The 24,543-nt window shown below is 38.8% G+C and overlaps 2 protein-coding genes across 3 annotated transcripts in view; one reads left to right on the top strand and one right to left on the bottom strand.

Annotated features, from left to right (window-relative positions):
* LOC109384362 (COP9 signalosome complex subunit 3-like) overlaps nt 1–12,575 on the bottom strand; it is a 41,929-nt gene extending 29,354 nt beyond the window's left edge. The window contains 2 exon segments of the mRNA XM_019645673.1: nt 11,954–12,232; nt 12,234–12,575. Coding sequence (XP_019501218.1) covers nt 11,954–12,232; nt 12,234–12,575 — 621 coding nt within the window.
* Nucleotides 1–24,543, top strand: part of PTPRA (protein tyrosine phosphatase receptor type A) — a 141,124-nt gene that overhangs the window by 29,314 nt on the left and 87,267 nt on the right. For both annotated transcript variants that reach the window (XM_019645715.1, XM_019645714.1), the window contains exon 2: nt 19,461–19,539. In XM_019645715.1, coding sequence (XP_019501260.1) covers nt 19,507–19,539 — 33 coding nt within the window. In that variant the 5' untranslated portion in view covers nt 19,461–19,506. The remainder of the gene's footprint in view (nt 1–19,460; nt 19,540–24,543) is intronic.

Raw genomic sequence — 24,543 nt, 5'->3', positions numbered from 1 at the left:
AAAAGAAAATTAAGTTGAAGGGCTGGCCGAGTGGCTCAGTTGGTTAAGAGCTAGCTCAAGAGTGCAAGCTCTGAGCAACAGCGGTTCTATTCCCGGCCCAAGTTGAGTTGCTGCTGAGCTGCCAACAGGTGGCAGGATGGCTCAACTAAAAAAAAAAAAAAATTGAAGATCTTGAAAGAATTGGATAAACACAAGTCCTCCCACCTCTCCTCCCATTACTGTCTTCATTAGTTGTGGGCATGAACACTTTAAGGGGGAAAAAATATTAACAGTTCCACACTCAATTATCTCACAGTTGTAAGTTTTTGTTACAATTTAAAGAAATTGAAATTTGAAATTACAGATATGTATTATAGATATGATATATGCAAGAAAGAACATGTGACATTAATTAGCAGATTCATACTCTAAGAAGAGGCCTTGGCTTTCTAACAAAATATTGGCAGATGAATGTACATGTGTTTGTTTTAAATAAAAATCAAATATTTAAGTTACATATGTATTTTTTGATTACCTGACTTACTGTACTTTTTCACATAACCAACCAACCCCAGGTCCTATTTGTGTGGGGTAAAAGTTTTTTTACTAATCCCTGGAGGAAGTAAAAGAGATGCTTTTGTATGCTTAAGCTAAAGAAAACCTTTCTCCAAAGCAGGGATCATCAGACGTTTTCTGTAAAGGACCAGAGAGTAAATATTTTAGGCTTTATAGACCAAAAAACAAAATTGAGGCTATTATATAGATACTGTATAACGAGAAAACACAAATTTCTTATTGATAAAATTCAAATAGAATAATAATTTACTATTGTTATAAATAAATTAATAATTGTTATTAAGTACAACTTTAGGTAGTATTAAGTATACTAATGGGAAAAATGTATCACTTTTTTAAAAGATTTTATTAAGGAATTGGGGGAGGGGAACAGCTCTAGGGAATCGGGGGAAGGGGAACAGACAAGTTGCTGTCGTTTTGTTCTTCAGTCTAGTTGTGGAGGACGTTGCGTCACTGGCTCACGTTGGTATTATTGCGGTCTTCCCGGGTGAGGCAGATCGGTTGCCGGCCTCTGGTCGGCCGCTCACGGTGGCTGCTGGCTACACACGGTAGCCCATGGCAACCCACTGCAGCAGTGGCTGCAGCCTACACCCATGGCCATTGACGCCAGGTTGAGCTGTTGTCCCCATCTTAGTTGTAGAGGACAGTGTCACCCTCCCCATGTGGGACCGAACAAGGGCCTTGGTGCTCAGAGCTGGCATCCCAAGCCAGCTCTTAACCAATGTGCTACTTGGCCAGCCCGCATATGATTTTAATTGAGCATATTAATCACTTGGGGAGCATTTATAGAATTGTATTAGGTTTTTCTTTTAATATTTGCCTTTAGCATATCATTACATTGCAGATTAACTGCTTTCAATTGAAGGTTAGGTGGAAGCTCCACAGTCACACTGTTAAATAAATTTTTGAAATATGGAAATTTTCTTTGCACTTGCATTTAAGTCCTAAAAATGCTTTCCAGAATTTTAGTTGGAGCTAAGAAAATATATCCACTGCAAATTTGTTTGTGAATGGAGATCTCACTTCTTTTTTGAACTTTCTTTTTTTTTTTTAAAGATTTTATTGGGGAATTGGGGAAGGGGAACAGTGTTGGAGAATCAGGGAAGGGGAACAGACAGGTAGACAAATTGCTGTTTTGTTCTTCAGTCTAGTTGTGGAGGACGTTGCTTCACTGGCCCATGTTGGTGTGATCATTGCGCTCTTCCTGAGTGAGGCAATCAGTCGTCAGTCGTTGCTCGGCCGCTCATGGCGGCTCATGGCAGCTCTCGCTCACTGCCAGCCTCTCACGCTGGCTGCCAGCCACTCACATAGCTCACGGCAGCCCACTGCAGCCCCGCTGCAGCCTACGCTGTCGCCTCACAGCAGCCCAGCTCCAGGTTGAGCTGTTGTTCATCATCTTAGTTGTAGAGGGCGCAGCGTCACTGGCCCTCAATGTGGGATCCGAACCACGGTCCTGCTGCTCAGAGCTGGTGCTCCCAAGCAAGCTCTTAACCAGCTGAGCCACTCAGCTGTCCCTTGTTTGAACTTTTGACAGCACAGGAAGTTTATAAAGCAGCTTGACATTGCTCATGATTCAAATACAGTAATACTTGGTTTTGCGAGCATAATTCGTTCCTGAAACAAACTACTTGTATTGCAAGACATCGCTCGTTTACCACATTAAAATGTATTAGAAATGTTTGCTTGCCTTGTGGAACACTTGCAATCCAAATTACTCGCAATGTAAGGTTTTATTATTAGTTTTTGTCTATGTCTAAATGATATAACTACAGTTTAAGTTTCTTATGTAAATACTGTTTTTCTCTGTAATTTTAGGTTGAATTTATTAAATATAAAATCTGCAGCAGAAGCTAAGTTTCAGGGCCATTTGATGTTTGATAATAGGTCTTACTGTTTTGAAAACCTTTAGTCTCAGCCCTGAGCTTTAAAATAAATAAGTAAGCACGTAAATAAATAAATAATCTCCATAAAACTTTACTATTGCTAAGCCATCAAAAACTGCTGTGTGGTCAGGCAAGTCAAATTATTCAGCTTTTATTTCTGACAATGGTAAAATCCATTGAACTTCAGCAAATGAAGTTCATCATCAATATTGTTGGTTCAGTAATACATGATAAATTTAAATATTTTCTAGAGTATCTGCTAATGAAAAATATAGTGAATAACTACCTTACATCTCACAAGCTTTATAAATTATTCAACTTAGCCTTTCCCTACTCCACACATATTTTTTACCATCATCAATTGTAACACATTTTAGTAGATTTCATTTCAAATCGTACTGAATTAGTATTTTGTCAACTTGTGGTCTGTAGTTGTTCCACACAGACTATTCATAGAAGCTAATTCTTCAATCACTTTAAAGTTGGCATTGAATTCTTTTTTATTTATTTATTTATTTTTTCATTGGGGAATTGGGGGGATGGGAACAGTGCTGGGGAATTGGGGGAAGGGGAACAGACAAGTTGCTGTCGTTTTGTTGGTTCTTCAATCTAGTTGTGGAGGACGTTGCTTCACTTGCCCAAGTTGGCACCATCATTGCGCTCTTCCCGGGTGAGGCAGATCAGTCGCCGGCTTCTGGACGGCCGCTCACTGCGGCTGCTGGCCGCTCACGCTGGCTGCTGGCTACACACGGTAGCCCATGGCAACCCACTGCCACAGGGGCTGCAGCCTACGCCGTCGCCGGCGACTCACGGCAGCCCAGCTCCAGGTTGAGCTGTTGTTCAGCATCTTAGCTGTGGAGGGCAGTGTTCACTGGCCCTCATATGTGGGATCCGAACCGGGGCCCTCTGGCATCCCAAGCGAGTTCTTAACCATCACGCCACTCGGCTGGCCCTGGCATTGAATTCTTGAGTAAACTACTGAGCAGTATTGGGTAACAATTGTCAGCTCATCAAGAGACAGGGAAATCTACTTGAAATCATTTGCCTTGTGTTTTGTATGCCTGAATGAAGTAAAGAAAAGGATGAGTCTTTTGTCTTCCTGCCTCTGCTGTGCTGTATAAGTTGTTGTCGTTCAGAAGACAGAACATGCGAAGTGTAGACTCCATCAGATTCCCCCGCCAGTCCTGGCTTTTGTATCCTCTTGGGGGTTTTACAAGGACAACATAACGGGCACTGCTTGCATTGAAGCCATGTTGACTTGGAAGTCTAGGGTTTGATTTTTCAAATGAAGATGAAACTTTGTTAGTTCCATTAAGCATCCTATAAATAATTTATTTTTTTATTATTTTTTTATTGGGGTATTGGGGGGGAAGGGAACAGTGCTGGGGAATTGGGGGAAGGGGAACAGACAAGTTGCTGTTGTTTTGTTCTTCAGTCTAGTTGTGGAGGACGTTGCTTCACTGGCCTAAGTTGGCACCATCATTGCGCTCTTCCTGGGTGAGGCAGATCAGTCGCCGGCCTCTGGACGGCCGCTCACTGCAGCTGCTGGCCGCTCACGCTGGCTGCTAGCTACACACGGTAGCCCATGGCAACCCACTGCCACAGGGGATGCAGCCTACGCCATCGCCGGCGACTCATGGCAACCCAGCTCCAGGTTGAGCTGTTGTTCAGCATCCCAGCTGTGGAGGGCAGTGTCAGTGGCCCTCATATGTGGGATCCGAACCGGGGCCCTCTGGCGTCCCAAGCCAGCTCCCAACCATCGCGCCACTCGGCCGGCCCCCTATAAATAATTTTGATGTTGGGAATTTTAAATTGCTTTTTAATTTTATTCTTGTTTTAAATAGCTATTAATATAAGCAAGGAAGGTAGAGGGATTCTTCTAGATCAACTCTTGCTTAAAATAGTTCTACCTGTGGAAGGATTCTAGATTATCTTAGATTTCTAAGTTAAGTTTTTCTAAAGATATTTCTAAAGGCATAGGTGTTAACTTCATGGGCCTGTTGTGTACAAGCCAGTTTTTTTTCTGGTTCTGAATTAAGCCAGTCACGAACAAAAACAGAACCTGGTAGTTGAGTGACTGCTGATGCATTTGCTCAAGGCATTAGGTTACCAAGGTGAAAGCACAAGGGATGAGAATTCTACTTTGCATTTCTTTTCAAATCAGGAGTTGTAGAATTTGATGTGCTTGAAGCATTCCTATAGTCTTTGTAGATGATGTCATTAAACTAGACTTTGGCTTTTAGATCTTGGTTTAAAATACTGTAATGGCTGGCTAGGCGATAATTAAGTATATTTCATATGGAAAAGGAATAATAATATGTTTGCCCTGAAATAAGCTGATCTGATCAGGAAGAACCTTATCCTGAGCATCAAGAAATAAACTTGTAACACCAGTTATATACAGTGTAGCAGCTATGACTGGGGGAAGATAAATATGAGAGGGATGGAGTAAAAGTAAAGTGTAAATTATAAGAAGTTTGAGAGAAAGTGACTTTGTGATCTAACTTTGTGAGAGTCAGAGGTGAGGATATTAGGTACATATGTCCCTAGATTTTAGGAAGGCATACTTCAAAAACTTAAAGAAGACATGGGTATGAATCGATAGTGGTATACCAAAAGGGAAGTTAGTTTAAAGAAAAACAAAGACCTCTCTCAAACTTAAAGATGGGTAGGTAGTTGCTTCTAATAGGTATTCAGACTTAATTAAGAAATTAGAAGACAGGAGTTTTGAAAAATATACAGGGCCATTAGCCTGTCAGCAAGTATAGAAAAAAATGAAGTAATTTGTTTTAAAATCTAATTAGTATTAAAATATTTTTTTATGAAAAAGCTCTTCAACCTTTTATGGCTTTTACTTCTATTTTCTAGACACGCCCTGTCCAATATGATAGTCACCAGTCACTTGTGCGTTCATATTGGGCAACACATATGTAGAACATTTTCAGCACCACAGAAATTTCTATTGGGGAGTATTGTGTGAAATTTTGATACATTATTATAAAAGCTAGTAAAAGTAAGTAGTGGTAACAGGGTGCTTTTCTATCCAGAAATTTTACTAAGGAAGAATTAGGTTTTTATAATACTGAGACATTGGTGTGTGCTTTTTTGTTGTATTTGTATTTGTCCTTTATTTGGAAATAATTTCAAATTTACAGATGAGTTGCAATAATAGTACAGAGAGCCTTTTCCCTCCCTGGACCATTTGAAAGTTGTTTACTTGATGCCCATCAGCCCCTGAATACATCAGTGTGTATTTCCTACAAACAGGGACATTCTCCTATATAACCACAATACACCCATTAAAATCAGGACCTCCACAGTGATACAGTAGTACCAGCTAATCCTCAGATCCCATTTAAGTTTTACCAGTTGTCCCAATTATATCCTGCATAACAGAAGGATCCAGTTAAGAATCACACATTGCATTTGGTTGTCCTGTCTGTCTTTGACTTGATCATCTTGATACTTTTCATTGAAGAGTATAGGCTAATTATTTTGAAGAATATTCCTCAATTTAGGCCTGATTTTCCTTCATGGTTAGATTCAGAATATGCATTTTGTCAGGAATACCACATAAATGGTGCTGTATTATTATTTTTTTAACATTTAAAAAAGAATCTTTTTATTTTACTGGGGAACAGCCATGGTCATTGGTTACACATTGCTTTCATGCTACAATGGCATAGTTGACTCTTTTAAGGAGGGTGCAGCTCACAGTGGCCCATGCAGGGATTGAACTGGCAACCTTGGTGTTATCAGCATCACGCTCTAATCAACTGAGCTAACCGGTCACCCCGTGGTGCTGTATTCTTATTCAATCTTGTCAGAGGCATACAATTTCCTTGTGTCCCATTTTTTCATGATGTTAACCTGGATCATTTGATTAAGATGGTGTCTTCCAGTTTTCTCTACTTTAAATTTACCTATTTTTCCATTGTAGTTGATAAATATTTTGTGAGAAAGAGGCAGTGTGACTATGTAAATATTATTCCTTGTCAAACTTTGAACTACTGGTTTTAGTATCGTTGATATTTTCTTGGCTGGATTATTACTGCAATTGTTGCCAAATGATGATTTTTCTAATTTTATCCTTTCACATTCATTAATTGACATACCATTGTAAGGAAAAACTTGCTTTTCTTCCCATTTATTTATTAACATATTAATGTGGACTTACAGATTCCTATTTTATTCAGTAAGAGATTACGTATTAATATAGTTTGTTATTTGATGTTGAATTATTATGAATGACTGTTCAGCAAGATTGTATTGAAGACATGTCTTCAGGATTTCAAACATTAGTGAGATTATCTTTTAAAAAATCAACTGTATTGAGGTATAATTAATCTTCTTACAATAAAATGTACCCATTTTCCATATATAGTTGGATGAGTTTTGCCCAATTTATATACCTGAGTAACCATCACTACAGTCAAGATATATAAAATTTCCTTAACTCCAAAAAATTCCCTTGTGCCCTCCCAGTCATTCCCCTTCAACCCCTTCCTGGACCCCAGGCAACTATGGATCTCTCTGATACTGTAGATTACATTTGTCTTTTCTAGAGTGTTTAATAACTAGAATCATATAGAATTGACCCTCAAACAACACAGGTTTGAACTGCATGGACCCACTTATACATGGATTTTTTTCAGTTGACCATGCAGTTCAAACCCACATTGCTCAAGGGTCAACTGTAGTATGTACTCTTCGGTCTGAAATCTTGCACTCAGCATGATGTTTTTAACATTCATTTATGTTGTTAGGTGTATTAGTAGTTAATTCTGCTTTTTCTTTTTTCTGAGTAGTATTCCATTATGTGAATACAGTATACAGTATACAGTCATTCGGGTCTTGGTATCCACGGGGTGTTGGATACCAAAACCTATACCAAAATCCTCAAATGGTCAAGTGCCTTATATAAAATGGCACACGAGGTCTGACAATTAAGTTTGTGAACTTGCCACTGTGCGCTTACATTGGCAGCACTGTACAAACAGCTTGGTAAGGTTTCATAACCTTGGTATATCAGTGTCTCACAGTTGTGTTCATGTCTATGTGTGGTGGTGTCTTGCTGAGTGGCATTCATTATTGTGTGTTTTTGTGTGCGGTCGCGAGAATGTCTGAGCTTGAATTAGAGCAACGAACAAACATTAAATTTCTTGTTAAACTTGGCAATAGTGGAAGTGAAATCAGGGACATGTTAGTCCAAGTTTATGGGGATAATGCCATGAAGAAAACAGCAGCGTACAATTGGATTAAATATTTTTCTGAGGGGAGAGAACACGTCACTGATGAAGACAGGTCAGGGCGGTCAGTAATGAGCAGAATGGATGAAAACATTGCAAAAATTCATTAAATTGTGTGTCAAAGTCGTCAGCTGACCATGAGCAGCAAAGCAGACCAAGTAAACATCGATAGAGAAACAGTTAGGAAAATCTTAACTGAAAATCTTGGCATGAGAAAGGTGTGTGCAAAAATGGTCCCAAAGGGGGCCAGCTAAGTGGGGCGTTGGTTAAGAGCTAGCTTGGGATGCCAGAGGGCCCCGGTTCGGATCCCACATATGAGGGCCAGTGACATTGCCCTCTACAGCTAAGATACTGAACAACAGCTCAACCTGGAGCTGGGCTGCTGTGAGTCGCCGGCGACAGCATAGGCTGCAGTCCCTGCTGCAGTGGGTTGCCATGGGCTACCGTGTGTAGCCAGCAGCCAGCATGAGCAGCCAGCAACTGCTGTGAGTGGCCGTGCGAGAAGCTGGCAGCTGATCTGCCTCGCCCGGGAGGAGCGCAATGATGGTGCCAACTTGGGCCAGTGAAGCAACGTGCTCCACAACTAGACTTAAGAACAAAAGGACAGCAACTTGTCTGTTTCCCTTCCCGAGTTCCCCAACACTGTTCTCCTCCCCCAATTCCCCAATAAAATCTTTAAAACAAACAAACAAAAATGGTGTTGCTAACCTTTTTTAAATTTATTCATTATGAATTTGTACCAGCTGGACAGTTAACCAAGTTTATTATTTGGAAGTGCTGAAAAGGCTGTGTGAAAAAGTTAGACGACCTGAACTTTTCACCAACAATTTGTGGCTCTTGGAGCACAACAATGTACTAGCTCACACAGCACTGTCTTGTGAGGAAGTTTTTAGCCCGTAAACAAATAACTGTATTGGAACACTCTCCTTACTCACCTGATCTGGCCCCCAGTGACTTCTTTCTTTACCTGAAGATAAAAGAAATATTGACAGGAAGACATTTTTATGACTTTCAAGGGTAATACGACAGCTCTGATGGACAGTCCAGAAAAAGAGTTCCAAAATTGCTTTGAAGGGTGGATTAATGTTGGCATGGGTACATAGCTTCCCAAGGGGAGTACTTCGAAGGTGACCGTAGTGATATTCAGCAGTGAGGTACGTAGCACTTTTTCTAGGATAAGTTCATGAACTTAATTGCCCAACCTCGTAGTATTTGCATATAACCTACATACATACTTCCTGTATCTCATTTCTCCCNTCCCCTCCCCCTCCCTCCCACAAGTCTTTGTGTAGATACATGTTTTTATTTCTTTTGGGTAAATTTTAGGAGTGGAATTACTAGGCTTTATAGTTTTAAGTGTATGTTTAACTTTATAAGGATCTGCCAAACTGTTTTCCATGGTTTTATACTGTACATTTCATTAGCAATGTGCAAGAGTTTCAGTTCCTTCATATCTTCTCCAGTACTTGATATTGTCAGCCTTTTACTTTTTAGCCATTATGTAATGGGTTTGTGGTGATGTCTCATTGTGATTTTTATTTACATTTTCCTAATGACTAGTAATGTTGGGCATCAGTTTATGTGCTTATTGGTCATTTATATATTTGCTTTTGTGAAGTGTCATCTTAAATCCTTTGCCCATTTTTTTTGTTGGATTATTATTTGTTAATATTATCTTAAGCTTGAGCTTAAGAGCTGTGGGAGCTCTTTACACAGAGCGTGCCAAAAAAATGTATACACATTCTAAGAAAGGAAATAACTATTAAAATTGTAATAATATATACCAGTAACAAAAGATGAATACAAGTCATGTTTGACTTATGCAATTACAGAAGGTGCTCAAAGTGGTTACCATCAGCCTAATTTTAATACAGTTTTTTCCTTTCTTAAAATGTGTATATATTTTTATGGCACCCTCTGTATTTTGGACACAATTCATTAATCATGTATACGTATTACAAATCTTCTTTCCCAGCCTTTAGCTTGGTTTTTTGTTTTTTAATGATGTCTCTCAAAGAGCAGAAAGTTGTAATTTTGCTGAAGTCCAAATTAATCACTTTTTAAAAATAGTTCATGCTTTTTGTGTCCAATCTAAGATGTCTTTGTCAATCTGTGGTAAACAAAGGGGTTATCAGGGGTCTCAGATGACCTCCCTGATGACCCACACCATATAATGTTTTTCCTGTGAGGGTGGGCAAGACCTGTGAATATGATGAGATTTTACTCTAGTGATTGTGTCATATTTACATGGAAAAGAGACATTAAAGATGTAATTAAGTTACTAATCAGTTGACTTTGAATTAGTCAAAAGGGAGATTATGCAGTTAGGCCTAATCTAATCACGTGAACCCTTAATATCTGGGTCCTGAAGTCAGAGCCAGAAGTCAAAAGATTTGAAACATGAGGATTAAACAAGAGGCAGTTTTTTTCCATTGCTGGCTTTAAAGATGGAGGGGTCCATATGGCAAGTATTGTAGATGAACTCAAGCAGCTGAGAATGGCCCATGGATGAGAAGTAGTAGCAAAGAAGCAGAGACCTTAGTCCTACAACTGCAAGAAATTGAATTGTGCCACAACCATATGAACTTGGAAGAGGATCCTGAGTGCCAGATAAGAGTGTCAGACTGGCAGACACCTTGAGTTTATCCTTGTGAGACCCTGAGCAGAAAAACCAGCAACCCTGTGCCTGGGCTTCTGACCTTTAACAGTGGTAATTTGTTATGCAGCAATATAAAATTTATACATGATCTCAAAATTGTGAAGTTTTCTCTTATGTGTTCTTATGCTTTTGGCTTTTATATTTAGGTCTAGGTCTGATATCTTTTCAAATTAATGTTTGTGTATTGCTTGAGACTAAGGGTCCAAGTTCACTTTTTTCATATGGGTATCCAGTTGTTCTAGCACTGTTTGTGGAAAAGACAGTTCTGTTCTCATTGAGTTGCTTTGGCATTTTTGTAGAAAATCAGTTGCTCATGTATGTGTGGTTTTATTTCTGGAGTCTGTTCTCTTGGTTTATATGTCTGTCCTTATACCCATAGCATACTGTCTTGTTCACTGTCATGTAGTCTTCCAGCTTCTTATTCAAAATGGTTTTGGTTATTTTAAGTTCTTTGCATTTCTATGTAAATTTTACAATCAGCTTTATATCTTGTAGTTCTGCAGTTATTTTTCTAGATCAGGGTTTGTTTGTTTTTCAGTGAAGCATTTTGGATACATTTTTCTGATATATTTTCCAGTTTATTAATCCTCTTTTCAGCTATGTCTGCTCTAGTGGTTAACCCATCTATAGAATTTTTTTTTTATATAACATCTTTATTGAGCTACAATTTACACACTACAAAATTTACCCTTTTAAAGCATACGATTCAGTGGTTTTGGTGTATTCACCATGTTGTACAACTATCGCCACTACCTAATTTCAGAACATTTTCATCCCCCCCAAAAGAAACCCAATACCTATCGGCAGTCATTCCCCATCCTCCTCCCCACAGCCCAGGAAGCCATTATTCTACTCTGACTCTGTGGATTTGTCTATTCTGGACATTTTATATAAACGGCATCATAAATATGTGGTCTTTTGTGACTGGCTTCTTTAACTTAACATGTTTTCAAGGTTCATCCATGTTGTAGTATGTATCAGCACCTTATTTCATGATATGATGGAATAATATTCCGTTGTATGGATGTACAATATTTTCTTTATTCATTCCTCAGTTGATGGACATTTGAGTTGTCTCTACGTCTGGCCACTATGAATAATGATACTATGAACATCTTTGTACACATTTTTGTGTGCACACTTGTCTTCATTTCTCTTGGGTATATTCTGAGGAGTGGAATTGCTGGGTCACCCGGAAACTATGTTTAACATTCTGAGGAACTTCCAACTCTTCCAAAGTGACAGCGCCATTTTACAATCCCACTGGCAATTATGAGGCTCACAAATTCTCCATTTCCTCATCAACATGTATTATTGACTGACTCTTCATTTCAGCCATCTTAGTGGGTGTGAACTGGTATCTCATTGTGGTTTTGATTTGCATTTCCTTGATGACTAATGATGCTGAGCATCTTTTCACATGTTTATTGGCCATTTGTGTATCTTCTTTGGAGAAATGGCTATTTAAATCCATTGCCCATTTTTAAAAGTATTTTTACTGCTGGGTTGTAAGGGATCTTTGTATGTTCTGGATGCAAGTCCCTTGTCAGAGATATGATCTGCAAACATTTTTCCCATTTTGTGGCTGTCTTTTCACTTTTTTTCACCTGTTCATAAAAGTAGAGAGCTCTCTCAAAGTTCTTCAGCCTGGTGTAGATCATCCCTCCATAATAATAGTAACATAAAAAGTGCTTTGCATCATAGACTCCATTCTCTTTACAGATATCCATCATATCCATGTCAAGATACGGAAGGGCAGGCTTAAAGCATTTTGCTAGCAAGCAAAGCTGGCAGAGGTCAGCGTGTATGGAGGCCAGCTGGTTTGTGTTCATCTGCATCTTGTCTATGGCTTGCTTAAGGACGCCGATTCCTCGCAGGGGCTGTTTTTCTTTCCACAAGGGCATTTGTTAGCTGATGGCAAAGCCCAGCAAAAGTGTCTGTTGCATATCGAATGTGCTCTCCATTACAAGTACTGATGAAAAGCTGAAACTGTGAGAATAATGTTTCGAAGTCAGGAACACTGGGCATAGAAAACTTCATAAACAACACAGTGAGGACGCCCAAGGAGTGCTCTTATTCATCCAGAGCACCCAGCACAGTGTCCAAGTGGGATAGGTTCTTTGCAAGGGGTTCCCCACTCTTGTTGATCAGTTCACAAAGCTGAGTCATTTGCCCTTGAGCTGAGAGCTGTTGGACATTGTTCACGAATTGCTCCAATGCAGACGCCATGTTTCCCCTGGGCAGCCCAAGCCTAGAATTTTAGATTTCAGTGACTGTTTTACTCTGAAAGTCCCATTTGGTTGTTTTGTTTCTTTTCTACGTTTTAAAAAAGTGTTTCATGTCTTAAGGTTTTGATGCTTTTATTCTGAATCATTGTTAAACACTTATTTTATAGTCTTTATGAGACTGTTTTTTTTCTAAATCCTATACAGTTTGTATTAAGGGTTTCCATGGTGGTTTCATTTTTGTTTCTACTAGAGATGTCTAGGGGCATCATTGGCATGGGCTAATTTTGTTAATTTCCCGGTGGTGGTGGTGGTGGTGGTGGTGGTGGTGGTGGTGGTGGTAGGTGGTCCCTGGATCATATGATAGAGTAAATTTAGACTTCAAATTCATATGAAGTGTGTTTCTATGGTTTCAAATTCTCAAGGGGAGCCTGTTTTCACTGAGTGCACAGACCTTGGAGGGTCACAACTTTGCAAGAGGTCTTGGATCCAACACCGCACCTTTCTCAAGGACCTTTTCTACTTTTCTCCTGCTTTCTGTCTCCTTTTCTCCACTTCTCTTGGTTAGTGAAATGTCTTAACAAATGCTTCTGGGGCAAATACAGAGGTCAGCACATACTTCTAGCTATGGCTTTTGGTTCACTCTTTGTTTCATACCACTGGCAGTTTTCTCTACTTTCTTGAGAACTTAGCTAAGTTTTTCAAAGGATGTTAGCATTTATCCAACATTTCTAGATTTTAGTAGCTGAAGAATTTTAGTAGATTTTCTAGATTGCTGTATTGCAAGATAAAAAAGGTAAGAATGCGTGCTTTACAGACTGAGTTTAATGTACAGAAATATTGGGTGTTAGCCAAAGTATAAAATTACTTTTTACATATTCATTTATTAATTTATATTTTTAAAAGGCAGCTCTTCTTTGAAAAAGAGACCAGGAGCCTGATTTTCCTGTCTGCTTCCTGAGGAAGCAAAAAGGCAGAAACTTGGTGAATAGCAAGACCAATAATTGCTATGTAAGAATGGGACTTCCTGGCAATGGCTCTATTAACAGTAGGTAATGGAACCATGACAGTGTCTCTCTAATTTGCCACAAAGTTTAGTTTCCCATCTTTGGTGTAGGAGTTTCTGCTATATTAAGGAATTGCTTTTCCAGTTTATTTTATTCATTCAGTCAGACAGTGATTACAAAGTCTCACTGGCTGTGTACATTGCACTATACTTATAATTGTCAAACAATTTACAAAACTCATGATAAATTCAAACAAGGCTTTGAAGCTTTCCATTTAGCTCCTTCTAAAGGGAAGCCGTTTTCCTCGTGTGGCTATTGATGTGCATTGGTTATAGGAGCTGTTTAACCAGGAGGTGAGGGCATAGATTTTGGAATAAGATATGCCTGGATTTGAATCTCAGTCTAGCCACCTACCAATTGTTTGACTGTGGACAAGTTATTTAACTGCTCTGTGCCACAGTTTCTTCATCTGCAACCTGAAGTATCTATTTGCTGTGCTTGTTTTGAAGTTAATGTTAAATACTGTACATTACAGTTGGACACAGTGCCTGACACATAATAAGCACATAATGAGTGGGTATTATCCTGATCCTTGTCGAGCAGCTGCTTTTTTTCCTCCGATGACTCACAGCAGCCCAGCTCCAGGTCGAGCTGTTGTTCACTATCTTAGCTGTAGAGGGCAGTGTTACTGGCCCTCATGTGGGATCCAAACTGGGGCCTTGCTGCTCAGAGCTGACATCCCAAGCCAACTTTTTTTTTTTTTTTTTAGGATTTTTTTATTGGGGAATTGGGGGGATGGGAACAGCGCTGGGGAATTGGGGGAAGGGGAACAGACAAGTTGCTGTCGTTTTATTCTTCAGTCTAGTTGTGGAGGATGTTGCTTCAGTGGCCCAGGTTGGCACCATCACTGCGCTTTTCCTGGGCGAGGCAGATCTGTCGCCGGCTTCTGGACGGCCGCTCACACTGGCTGCTGGCCACTCATGCTGGCTGCTGGCTACATACGGTAGCCCATGGCAACCCACTGCAGCAGGGGCTGCAGCCTACACCTTCACCGGCGACTCACAGCAGCCCAGCTCCAGGTTGAGCTGTTGTTCAGATTCTTAGCTGTAGAGGGCAGTGTTACTGGCCCTCATATGTGGGATCCGAACCGGGGCCCTCTGGCGTCCCAAGCCAGCTCTTAACCATCGCGCCACTCGGCTGCCCCCAAGCCAACTGTTAACCAATGTGCGGCCGGCCTGAGCTGCTGCTTTTTGATGTGTCTGGTTATCTCTAATTGGTAATCAGTCACTTTGTTGGCATCTTCCAAGATTTGACCAAGGTGATTGTTTTGAAGAACCAAGCAACATTTGTTGGCCTTTGAAAAGCAGAAAACGCACCCAGAAAAAATAAGTGAAGCAGTTACTAAAGCATTGAATAGTAATGATCATTATTATTGGGTTGTCGGAAAATGCATGACGCATTTTTGCAACAAAAAACATCATGACTTTTCCGACAACCCAATATTTGTATTTAATAAGGAATATGCTCCATGTTTGTCTGATCCTCTATTTAATACATTTTAAAATTTACTGCTTTTCTTTTTCCTTTAAACCTTACTATCAGGTTCAAGAATAAGCTAAACTAAAAAGAAACTGATGTCTTAGAATAAAGAAAGAGTCAAATTAGTAGGGTATACCATTAACTATCATGATGGTGGAATTTTCTCTGTACTGGTTAATTTTGAACTAGGGGAAAGACTTAAAGGAAGAAAGAGCCCTTTTATACATTGTTTACAGTATGTGTTCTAGGGACTCTCCTAGTCTCTATGGAAATTATTAAGACATAGTTCTTACTGTTAGTTGAGGGAGGCCATAAACAGTTGCAATAGTTTGTGACAAATACTTTGCTAGAGGTAATGATTGACTCTGGTCGAGAGAGGAAGGAATTGGGACAATTAGGATTTGGGGCTTGTCAAGGGGGAGACCAGAGTTGACAAACTGTGACCTGGTGACTGTTTTTGCACAGCCCACCAACTAACAATTGTTTTTACATCTTTAAATAGTTGGAAAAAAATCAAAAGAAGGATATTTTATCACATGTGGAAATTATATAAATTTCAGTGTTCATAGAGTTTTATTGGATTACAGCTATGCTCAAACTTGTCTGTGGCTGCTTTTGTGCTACAGCAGCAGAGCTGAGTAATTGTGACAGAGGCTGTATTACCTGCAAAGCCAAATATTTACTCTGTGGCTCTTTACAGAAAAAGTTTTCTGACTCCTGGGATATGTGGTTCATTTTTATCCACTGAGTTAAGCAATTGAGGAGGAACAGATATAGGATAAAATAACATATTTCTATGAGTGTTGGTTATTTGAATCAGAGGTGCTTGTGAGATGTGCGGGTCTAAAGGCAAAGGCATTCATAATTCATAGATCTGGGGTTTTGAAGAGAAGTGAGGCTGGAGATAGGGGATGAAAGGATGAGATCCAAAAGACTGGATGGAGGAGTGGTTCTCAGCCATTGCTGCACATTGGAATCACTTGGGGTACTTAAAAACAAACAACCTCACATGCTGTCACAGACACTCCCCACCCACTCAACTTCCCATGCCCTGTCTGGGTGAGGGGAGTAGTGATTTGGGCACCAGGATTTTTTAAAAACTCGCCAGCCGATTCTAACGTACATCCAACTTTGGGAGTACTGGTATACAGTGAGAAGTTTGGTACCTTGAGGAACACAACATTTCAGGAGCAGTTCTAGATCTATTGAGAAGAAATGCTGAATGAGTGATGGTGGGAATTGTGGGAGTGGTCAGATCCTGCAGTTTGGTAGAGTAAATAAGGACTGAGAACTGTCCTTTGGAGATCATTGTTGACTTTATCAAAAGCAATTCCTATAGAGACTAGGGGTGAATATTAAAGGCTTTGAGGTAGGGGAGGAGAGATACTTATGTGTGAACTATTGAGAAGATTGGCAGGGAAGGAAAGAGGGGGGAAGTGATAGCTGGGGGGGTGGGGGAGGAACACTGGAGATATAGTTTGTTCAAGAGAGGCATTTCAAGATGATAAAACTTGGAGCCTGTTTATGTGCTGAGGGAGTCAGCAGTCAGTAAGGAAACTACCTGGAATGACAGTATCAGATGCCACCATTCAATTTTCATAGGAAGAGGAAAAAGAGCTAGATTTTGAATAGTTCTTGGAATAATACTAATATTTTCCCCATTTTGGAATTGTGTGTTTAATGTGCTTCCTATATTTAGACACATTACCAATATAGCTGGAAAGAGAAATGGACCTAGGTATTGAGAAACAAGGCCAACAACTGTTCTTTGCTCACCCAGTCACTGTCATCCTGTCTGGGGTGCTGATCTCACCTGTGAGAACAGGAGGGTGAACTGAATAGGCTCCATGATCTCTTCCCAAAGTCTTTAATTTAAACTAATGCAACTTTTGATTTAAAAAATGAGGAAGCTGAGCTTACGAGATGTCTATTAAGTTCACTGCCTAGTCTTTTAAGTTCCTAAGTACCTAGGCATACCTATGCCTTTTTTGAGGAACTCCCCAACAATTTGGTTATGATTCACCCCTCAGTGAATTTGGGCACATTGTTTACAAAATATACCATATTTTCCTGCCAAAACAATATTTGTTCAGGAGTAAAATCTAGCATAAAGTCTTCCTTTAATTTTTTTTTAGTTATGTTTAAGTAATAGATGATAGTTAAGGAATACTTAGAATAGTACAGAAATTCCACCATTGTTGACATTTTGGTTTATTTATTGGGAGTCTTTTCTTGCCCAATGGTTTTTGTTTCTCCATCAGTGTAAATACATTTAATATATGTGCCAGTTGGGTTCTCCAGGAAGCTGACTGAGACGGAGTAGGGCAAAGGGCTTTTTGGTGCAAATGTAAAAGGGGCTACAGACTTGGCAAGCTCAGTGGACCACATGGAGGTCTTGACAAACTCAGTGATGGAAAGAAACAACACAAGATGGTCCAATCATAAATTCCTAACTGGGCAGGTCATGGTGGGTAGCTACGTCCCAGGCCTATAGCTTCCTCAGCAAAGGTCACTCTTTAGCTTAAGCGAGCCCTGTCCATTGTTCTTATGCACCTAGGATAACATACCTTTGAAATGCCAGAGTAATTTTCTTTTCCAGACTCCTCAGAGGCACAACCTGGTACCAGAGCACATGACCATGAAACTCCTCATTGTTATCTTATTGCCTGCATACCATCTCTGTTTACTGTGAATGTTAAATGTTAACTATCCTGTACCCACCAATGAAAAGAAACATGTATCTCTCCATTTTACTTTTTATCCAACCCTAGAGATTTCCCTGCTTTGCTTTCTCCCTCCTCTTTAATCTACCACCAATGGATTTCATGTAACCTTCGTTACATTTTTTCCTTGATTCTAAATGCATAAAAAGAACTGCCAAACTGCTGGTCTCCAGAGCATTTTCTCAATCCCATGAGATCTTGCTTCCGGGCATGTCTTCAGATTTGGCTCAAATAAACTCTTATAAAAATTTTCTATAGCTTTGGACTTCCTTTTGTCGACATAGGGGAATAATGCCTGTGAGGAAAAAAGAATAGTAGATTGGGTATGGGAAGCCACCAGACTGCAGTGCACACCTGACAAAGTCTTTGCCAGCCCAGATTGCCCAATCGAGGAGTAGTACCTCATCAGATGGAAATGCTAGGGCCTTGGACCACTACATTGCCCATTCATTGGGCAGTCAATGAACGTCTTTGTATGAAGTTCTTTACAGTATTTAGGATTGTTTTCTTTGACTAGCTTCCCAGAAGTAAAAAAGATTGAAGTGTGTGAACATTCTGAAGGCCCTTTTTGTTGAGAGGGGTGTCTTTTACAGTGTCACTGCAAAGTATGAGCAATCTGTGGCATCACGTCCTTAACAGCTTTGAATCTTGTTTTCCTAATCTTGGCTAATTTGTAGCGGAAAATGGTGTCTCATCTCCGTTTCTGATCTACAGTTTCTTATGGTGTTTGGCAGGTTGTGAATTAACAGATGTGGTTCTTAATCCTTGGTCCAAAGGTCCGGAGGGATGGAGAAGATAATAATAAGAATGATGGCTTTAGAGTCAGATTGGCCAGATTCAGATCCTGGCTCTACTGTTTATCACTTTGTGACCTTAGACAAGTCTCCATGCATCAAGTTATTCATCTGAATAACGAGGATAATGATAGCATCTGCCTTATAGGGCTATTTTGAGGGTTAAATGAAGTAGAGTACAAAAAACACTTAGTAATGTCTGGCCCATTGCATATGCTTAAAAGTTAGGTGTTATTTCAACATCAATTTGATTATTTTAGTACCTTAAGAATTAGAATAGGAGAGAACATTTAATTCAGACTTTACTCTTTTTCCAAGAGAAAAAATTGAGTCTTAAAGAGGTTAATACATTTGGCTTGGGTCACTTAGCTAATGAGTTACAGAGCTTGAATCTGATGGTAAGTCTTTGACCATTGCAGGGTTTTTCAACCTTAGCATTTGAGGATAATTCTTTGCTATGTGAGGGCTGTCCTGTGATTTGTAAGACAATTAAAACTAGCTTCAGACATTGCCAAATGTTCCCTGGGGGCACCTAATGGTACATAAACAACCTTGCAGTGGAATAATCCAAGTTTGGGGGTAAGGGAGGAGTGTTCCATCTTGCCTCCAATGGAAAGACTTAATTTCTTGTTGAATCCCATTCTCATGAGCTCTTCAGTGATCTGAACTAACTATTTAAAATGGAGCTTTGTCCTATGGCTTCTGGAATGTTCAACACAGTTCTGTGAAACATCTTGTTAGAGTGTACTACTCCCCTTGGGAACAATCCATGCATTTAAATAGGGCTATTTTATCTTCCTAAAGGCTTTTTTTTTTTTTTTTTTAGTTGCAGGTGGCACAACTAAAAAAGCGTATTTATGGAATTCCAATGAATGGAGATGGATGATGCAGTTCAAGTAACTAAGGTAAGAGCTGTGAAGAGGCTTTGTCATCCAAGTTAGTGCCCTCACAAAATAAAGCTAAAATCAGATTCTCTCCCATTCCATTTTATTTCCTGTAAAAGTAACTTATTTTTTGTGATTAAAAACATTACAATTATCACCCTGTAGGATGGGGCTCTCATCCTGGTCGTGAATCCAAAACATGAATACAGTGTGTCTTTTTCATTTATTTAGGTCTAGTTTCATTACTATTTCATCAGTGTTTTGTGATTTTCAGCATATAGTTCCTAACATGTTTTGTTAGATTTATATCTGTTTTCTCTTTTGGGCGAGTGATTGTAAATGGTACATTTTTAAGTTTGTTTTCCAGTTAGTCTTTATTAGCATATAGAAATATTATTGATTTTTCTGTGTTGACCATATATCTGGTGACATTACTAAACTTACTAGTTCCAGGAGTCTTTTTGTAGATTCCCTGGGATTTTCTAAGTAGGGTATTTATGTCCTCTACAGTTTTAGTTTTTACTTTCCTTTTCTTGCTTTATTGCATTAACTAAGACTTATCGTACTGTGTTAAATAAGAGTGCTGAGAGTGGACACTTAGTCTTGTTTATGATTTCAGAGGGAAAGTAATCAGATTTTAGCCTTCTTTCTTTTCTTCTTTTTTAAGATGCCTTTTATTACACAGAGGAAGATTCCTTCTATTCCTACTTGGCTGGGAGTTTTTCTCAAGAATGGGTGTTGGATTGTGTCAAATGCTTTTGCATCAATTGCTAGGATCATGTGGGTTTTTTCAGTCAGTGATTCACATTGATTTTTTTAACAAATTGAACCAGCCTTGCATTCCTGGAATAAACCTCAGTTGGCCATGGTGTATTCTTTTTATATATTGCTGCATTTGATTTGGTAATATCCTGTTGAGGATTTTTGTTTCTGTCTTCATGAGAGAAATTGGTCTGTAGTTTTCTTTTTGTTTACTGTCTGGTTTTGTTATTAGGGCAATGCTGGTATAAAAATAAGAGTTGGGAAGTGTTCCCACCTCGTTTATATTTTTGGAAGAGAGTGTGTGGAATTGGTGTAATTTCCTTCTTTGAATGTTTAATGGGACTTGCCAGTGAAGCCATCTGGGCCTGCAGATTTATTTTTCAGAAGTTAAACATTTCTGTAATAGTTGTGGGAATTTTGTTTTTTTGTTATTTTGGTATTTGTGATTTTTATCTAAATTGTTGAATTTCTCTATGTGGAGTTGTTCATGGTATTAATGGTTTTCATGGTTTTTGTTTCTGTTTTTTTTTTTTAAAGATTTTATTGGGGAGTTGAGGAGGGGAACAGTGTTGGGGAATTGGGGAAGAGGACCAGCCAAGTTGTTGTTCTTCAGTCTTCGTTGTGGAGGGTGCCAGTCGCCATCTGGCTGCCCGTCAGCAGCTCATGGCCTCTAAGCTCAAGGTGCTGTGTTCAATCTTAGTTGCAGGTGGGCATAGCCCACCATTGAACAGGCAATCTTCTTGTTACACCAGCTGAGCCATCCTGCCACCTGTTGGCAGCTCAGCGACAGCTCAGCAGCAGTGTCACTGGCCCATGTGGGAATCGAACCGGCGGCCCTGTTGCTCAGAGCTTGCACTCTTAAGCTAACTCAACCAACTGAGCCACTCGGCCGGCCCCAGTCTTCATGGTTTTAATGTCTGTGCTGTCTATAGTGATAATTCCTTCTTTTTAAAGTGGTGAACGTTTGTTTTATGAATCTGTCTTAGAGAACGTTCCATGGGAGCTTGAAAAAAAAAATCTAATATGCTATTGTTGGATGGAGTGTCCTTCAAACATTGATTGGATTGTTTATTGATGGCATTGTTCATCTGTATCCTTGCTGATTTTCCATCTAGTGGTTTTGTCAATTACTGAGAGAGGGTGTTGAACTTTCAAACTACAATTTTTTTTTAGAAGATTTTATTAGGGGAATAAGGGGAGGGGAACAGACAAGTTGCTGTCCTTTTTTTGTTCTTCAGTCTAGTTGTGGAGAATGTCATTTCACTGGCCCATGTTGGTATTGTGATCATTGCGCTCTTCCTGGGTGAGGCAGCCGGCCACTGGCCATTGGACAGCTGCTCACAGCGGCTCACGGCAGCTCTCGCCAGCTGCTGACTGCTCACACTGGCTGCTGGCCACTCACAGTAGCTCACAGTGGTCTACTGTAGCAGGGGCTGCAGCCTACGCCGTCTCCATCCACTCACAGCAGCCCAGCTCCAGGTCGAGCTGTTCACCATGTTAGCTGTAGAGGGTGCAGCATCACTGGCCTGTGTAGGATCCGAACTGGCAGCCCTGCTGCTCAGAGCTCGTGCTACCAAGCCAACTAACTCCCAACCAATGAGCCACTTGGCCGGCCCCACAAATTACAATTTTTGATTTGTCTATTTCTCTTTTCAATTCTGCTAGTTTTTGCTTCATGTATTTGGAAGCTGTTCTTTGTGGTACATACACATTTAGAATTTTTATGCCTTCTTGGTGAATGGGTCCTTTTATCATTATGTATGTATTATTCTTCTTTGTCCCTGATAATTTTCCTTGCTCTGAAGAATATTTTATTTGATATTAATATAGCTACTTCAGCTTTGTTTTGATTAGTTATGTTCATAAATTTTGAATATTAACCTCTATCAGATGTATCATTGGTGAATATCTTCTCCCATTCAGTAGGTTGTCTTTTTGTTTTGTTGATGGTTTCATGTAGTCCCATTTGTTTATTTTTTGTTTTATTTTCTTTGCCTGAGGAGATACATCCAAAAAAAAAAAATTACAATAATGTCAAAGAGTTTACTGCTTATGTTTTCTTTATGGTTTCAGGTTTTACATTTAAGTCTTTAATCCATTTTTGAGTTTATTCTTGTATGTGTGGTGTAAGAAAGTGATTTAGTTTCAGTTTTTTCCATGTATCTGTCCAGTTTTGCCCAACACCATTTATGGAAGAGACTGTCTTTACCCCATTGTGTATTGCCTCCTTTGTCATAGATTAATTGATCATTTAGGTGTAGGTTTTTATTTCTGGGCTCTCTATTCTGTTCCATTGATCTGTGTGTAAGTTTTTATGCCAGTACTATGCTGTTTTGATTACTATAGCCTTGTAGTATAGTTTGATATCAGGTAGTGTGATACCTCCAACTTTGTTCTTTTTTTTCTCAAGATTGCTGTGGCTATTCAGGGTCTTTTGTGGTTTCATATAAATTTTTTTATTCTATTTCTGTTAAAAATGTCATTGGTATTTTGATTGGGATTGCATTGAAACTGTATATTGCTTTGGATAGCATGAACTTTTTAATGATATTAATTCTTTCTATCCATGAGCATGGTATATGCTCTTATTTATTTGTGTCTTCTTCAGTTTCTCTCTTCTGTGTCTTAATTTTCCAAGTACAGTTCTTTTACCTCCTTGGTTAAATTTATTCCTAAGTATTTTATTTTTTAAATGCAATTTTTTAAATTGTAAAAAAAAATAAAAATAAAATTGCATTGTAAATGGGATTGTTTCCTTAAGTTCTCTTTCTGATAGTTTGTTATTGATATATAAAAATGCAGCTGATTTCTGAATATTAATTTTGTATCCTGCTACTTTACTGAATTCATTTTTCAATTCTAATAGTTTTCTGGTGGACTCTCTAGGGTTCTCTCTATATAGTATCATGTCATCTGCAAATAATGACAGTTTTACTTCTTCATTTCCAATTTGGATGCCTTTCATTTCCCTTTCTTGCTGATTGCTGTGGCTAGGACTTTCAATACTATGTTGAATAAAAGTGGGTGAAAGTGGACATCCTTGTCTTGTTCCTGATCTTAAGGAAAATGCTTTTAGCTTTTCACAGTTGACTATGATATTAGCTGTGGATTGTCATATAGGCCTTTATTATGTTGAGGTATGTTCCTTCTAATCCCACTTTTCTGAGAGTTTTTATCATTAATGGATGCTGGATTTTGTCAGATGCTTTTTCTGCATCTTTTGATATTATCATTTGATTTTTATCCTTCATTTGTTTATACACTATATCACATTAATTGATTTGCAGATATTGAACCAACCTTGCATCCCAGGAATAAATCTCACTTGATCATGGTGTATGACCTTTTTAATGTATTGCTGAATTTGATTTGTTAATATTTTGTTGAGGGTGTTTAGTCTTTTTCCTTTTTAAACCAATTCTGCTCATCTTTGTCTTAGTTGGTTTATTTAAACCATTTATATTTAATGTAATTATTTATAGTTTACATTTATGTTTGCCATCTTATTGGGTTAAACTTGTTTGTTTCTTCTTTTTTCTCATTTTGTTCATCTGTTTTCCCTTTCTTTTTTTCCTATGGGTTGCTTGAACATTTTTTTAGTATTCCATTTTGGTTTATCTATAGTGCTTTGAGCATATCCCTTTGTATAATTTTTTATATGACTCCTCTAGAGATTACAATATATGTACATAATTTATCACAGTGTGTACTAATACCAACTTTTTACCACTTTAATTGGAAAGTAGAAACTAACTACCACTTTTTAAGTTCTTTTACTTTCCTCCCTTTATAATGCAGTTATTTTAAATATTATCTCTCTCTACATTGAGAACTGCAAGGCAGTGGTATAATTATCATTTTCAACCATCAAACATAATTTTTAAAACTCAAGGAGAAGGATTGTTTAATTAGTGTATGTGTGTTTATGTATGTATATACATATATAATATATATACGTATGTACATGTGTGTACGTACCCTTTCCACTGTCCTGTATTCCTTATGTTAGAGGTTTCCTTGTGTTATCATTTACTTCCTTTCTGGAGGAATTCTTTTAGCCATGCTTTTGAAGCTGGCCTGCTGGTGACACATTCTTAGTTTCCATCATCTGCCATTGTTTTTATTACACCTTTATTCCCAAAGGATATGTTTACGCTGTATAGAATTTTGGCTTGGTGTTTCTTTCAGCATTTGAAAAATATTGTACACTTCCTTGTAGCTTCTATAGTTCCTGATGAAAAATAGCCTTTGAATTGTTGTTCT

Source organism: Hipposideros armiger, unplaced genomic scaffold (genome assembly GCF_001890085.2).
Source record: "Hipposideros armiger isolate ML-2016 unplaced genomic scaffold, ASM189008v1 scaffold_94, whole genome shotgun sequence".
In the NCBI taxonomy this organism is placed as follows: Eukaryota; Metazoa; Chordata; class Mammalia; order Chiroptera; family Hipposideridae; genus Hipposideros; species Hipposideros armiger.
The sequence above is the reverse complement of the archived record's forward strand: the minus strand, read 5'-3'. Positions and strand labels throughout refer to the sequence as shown.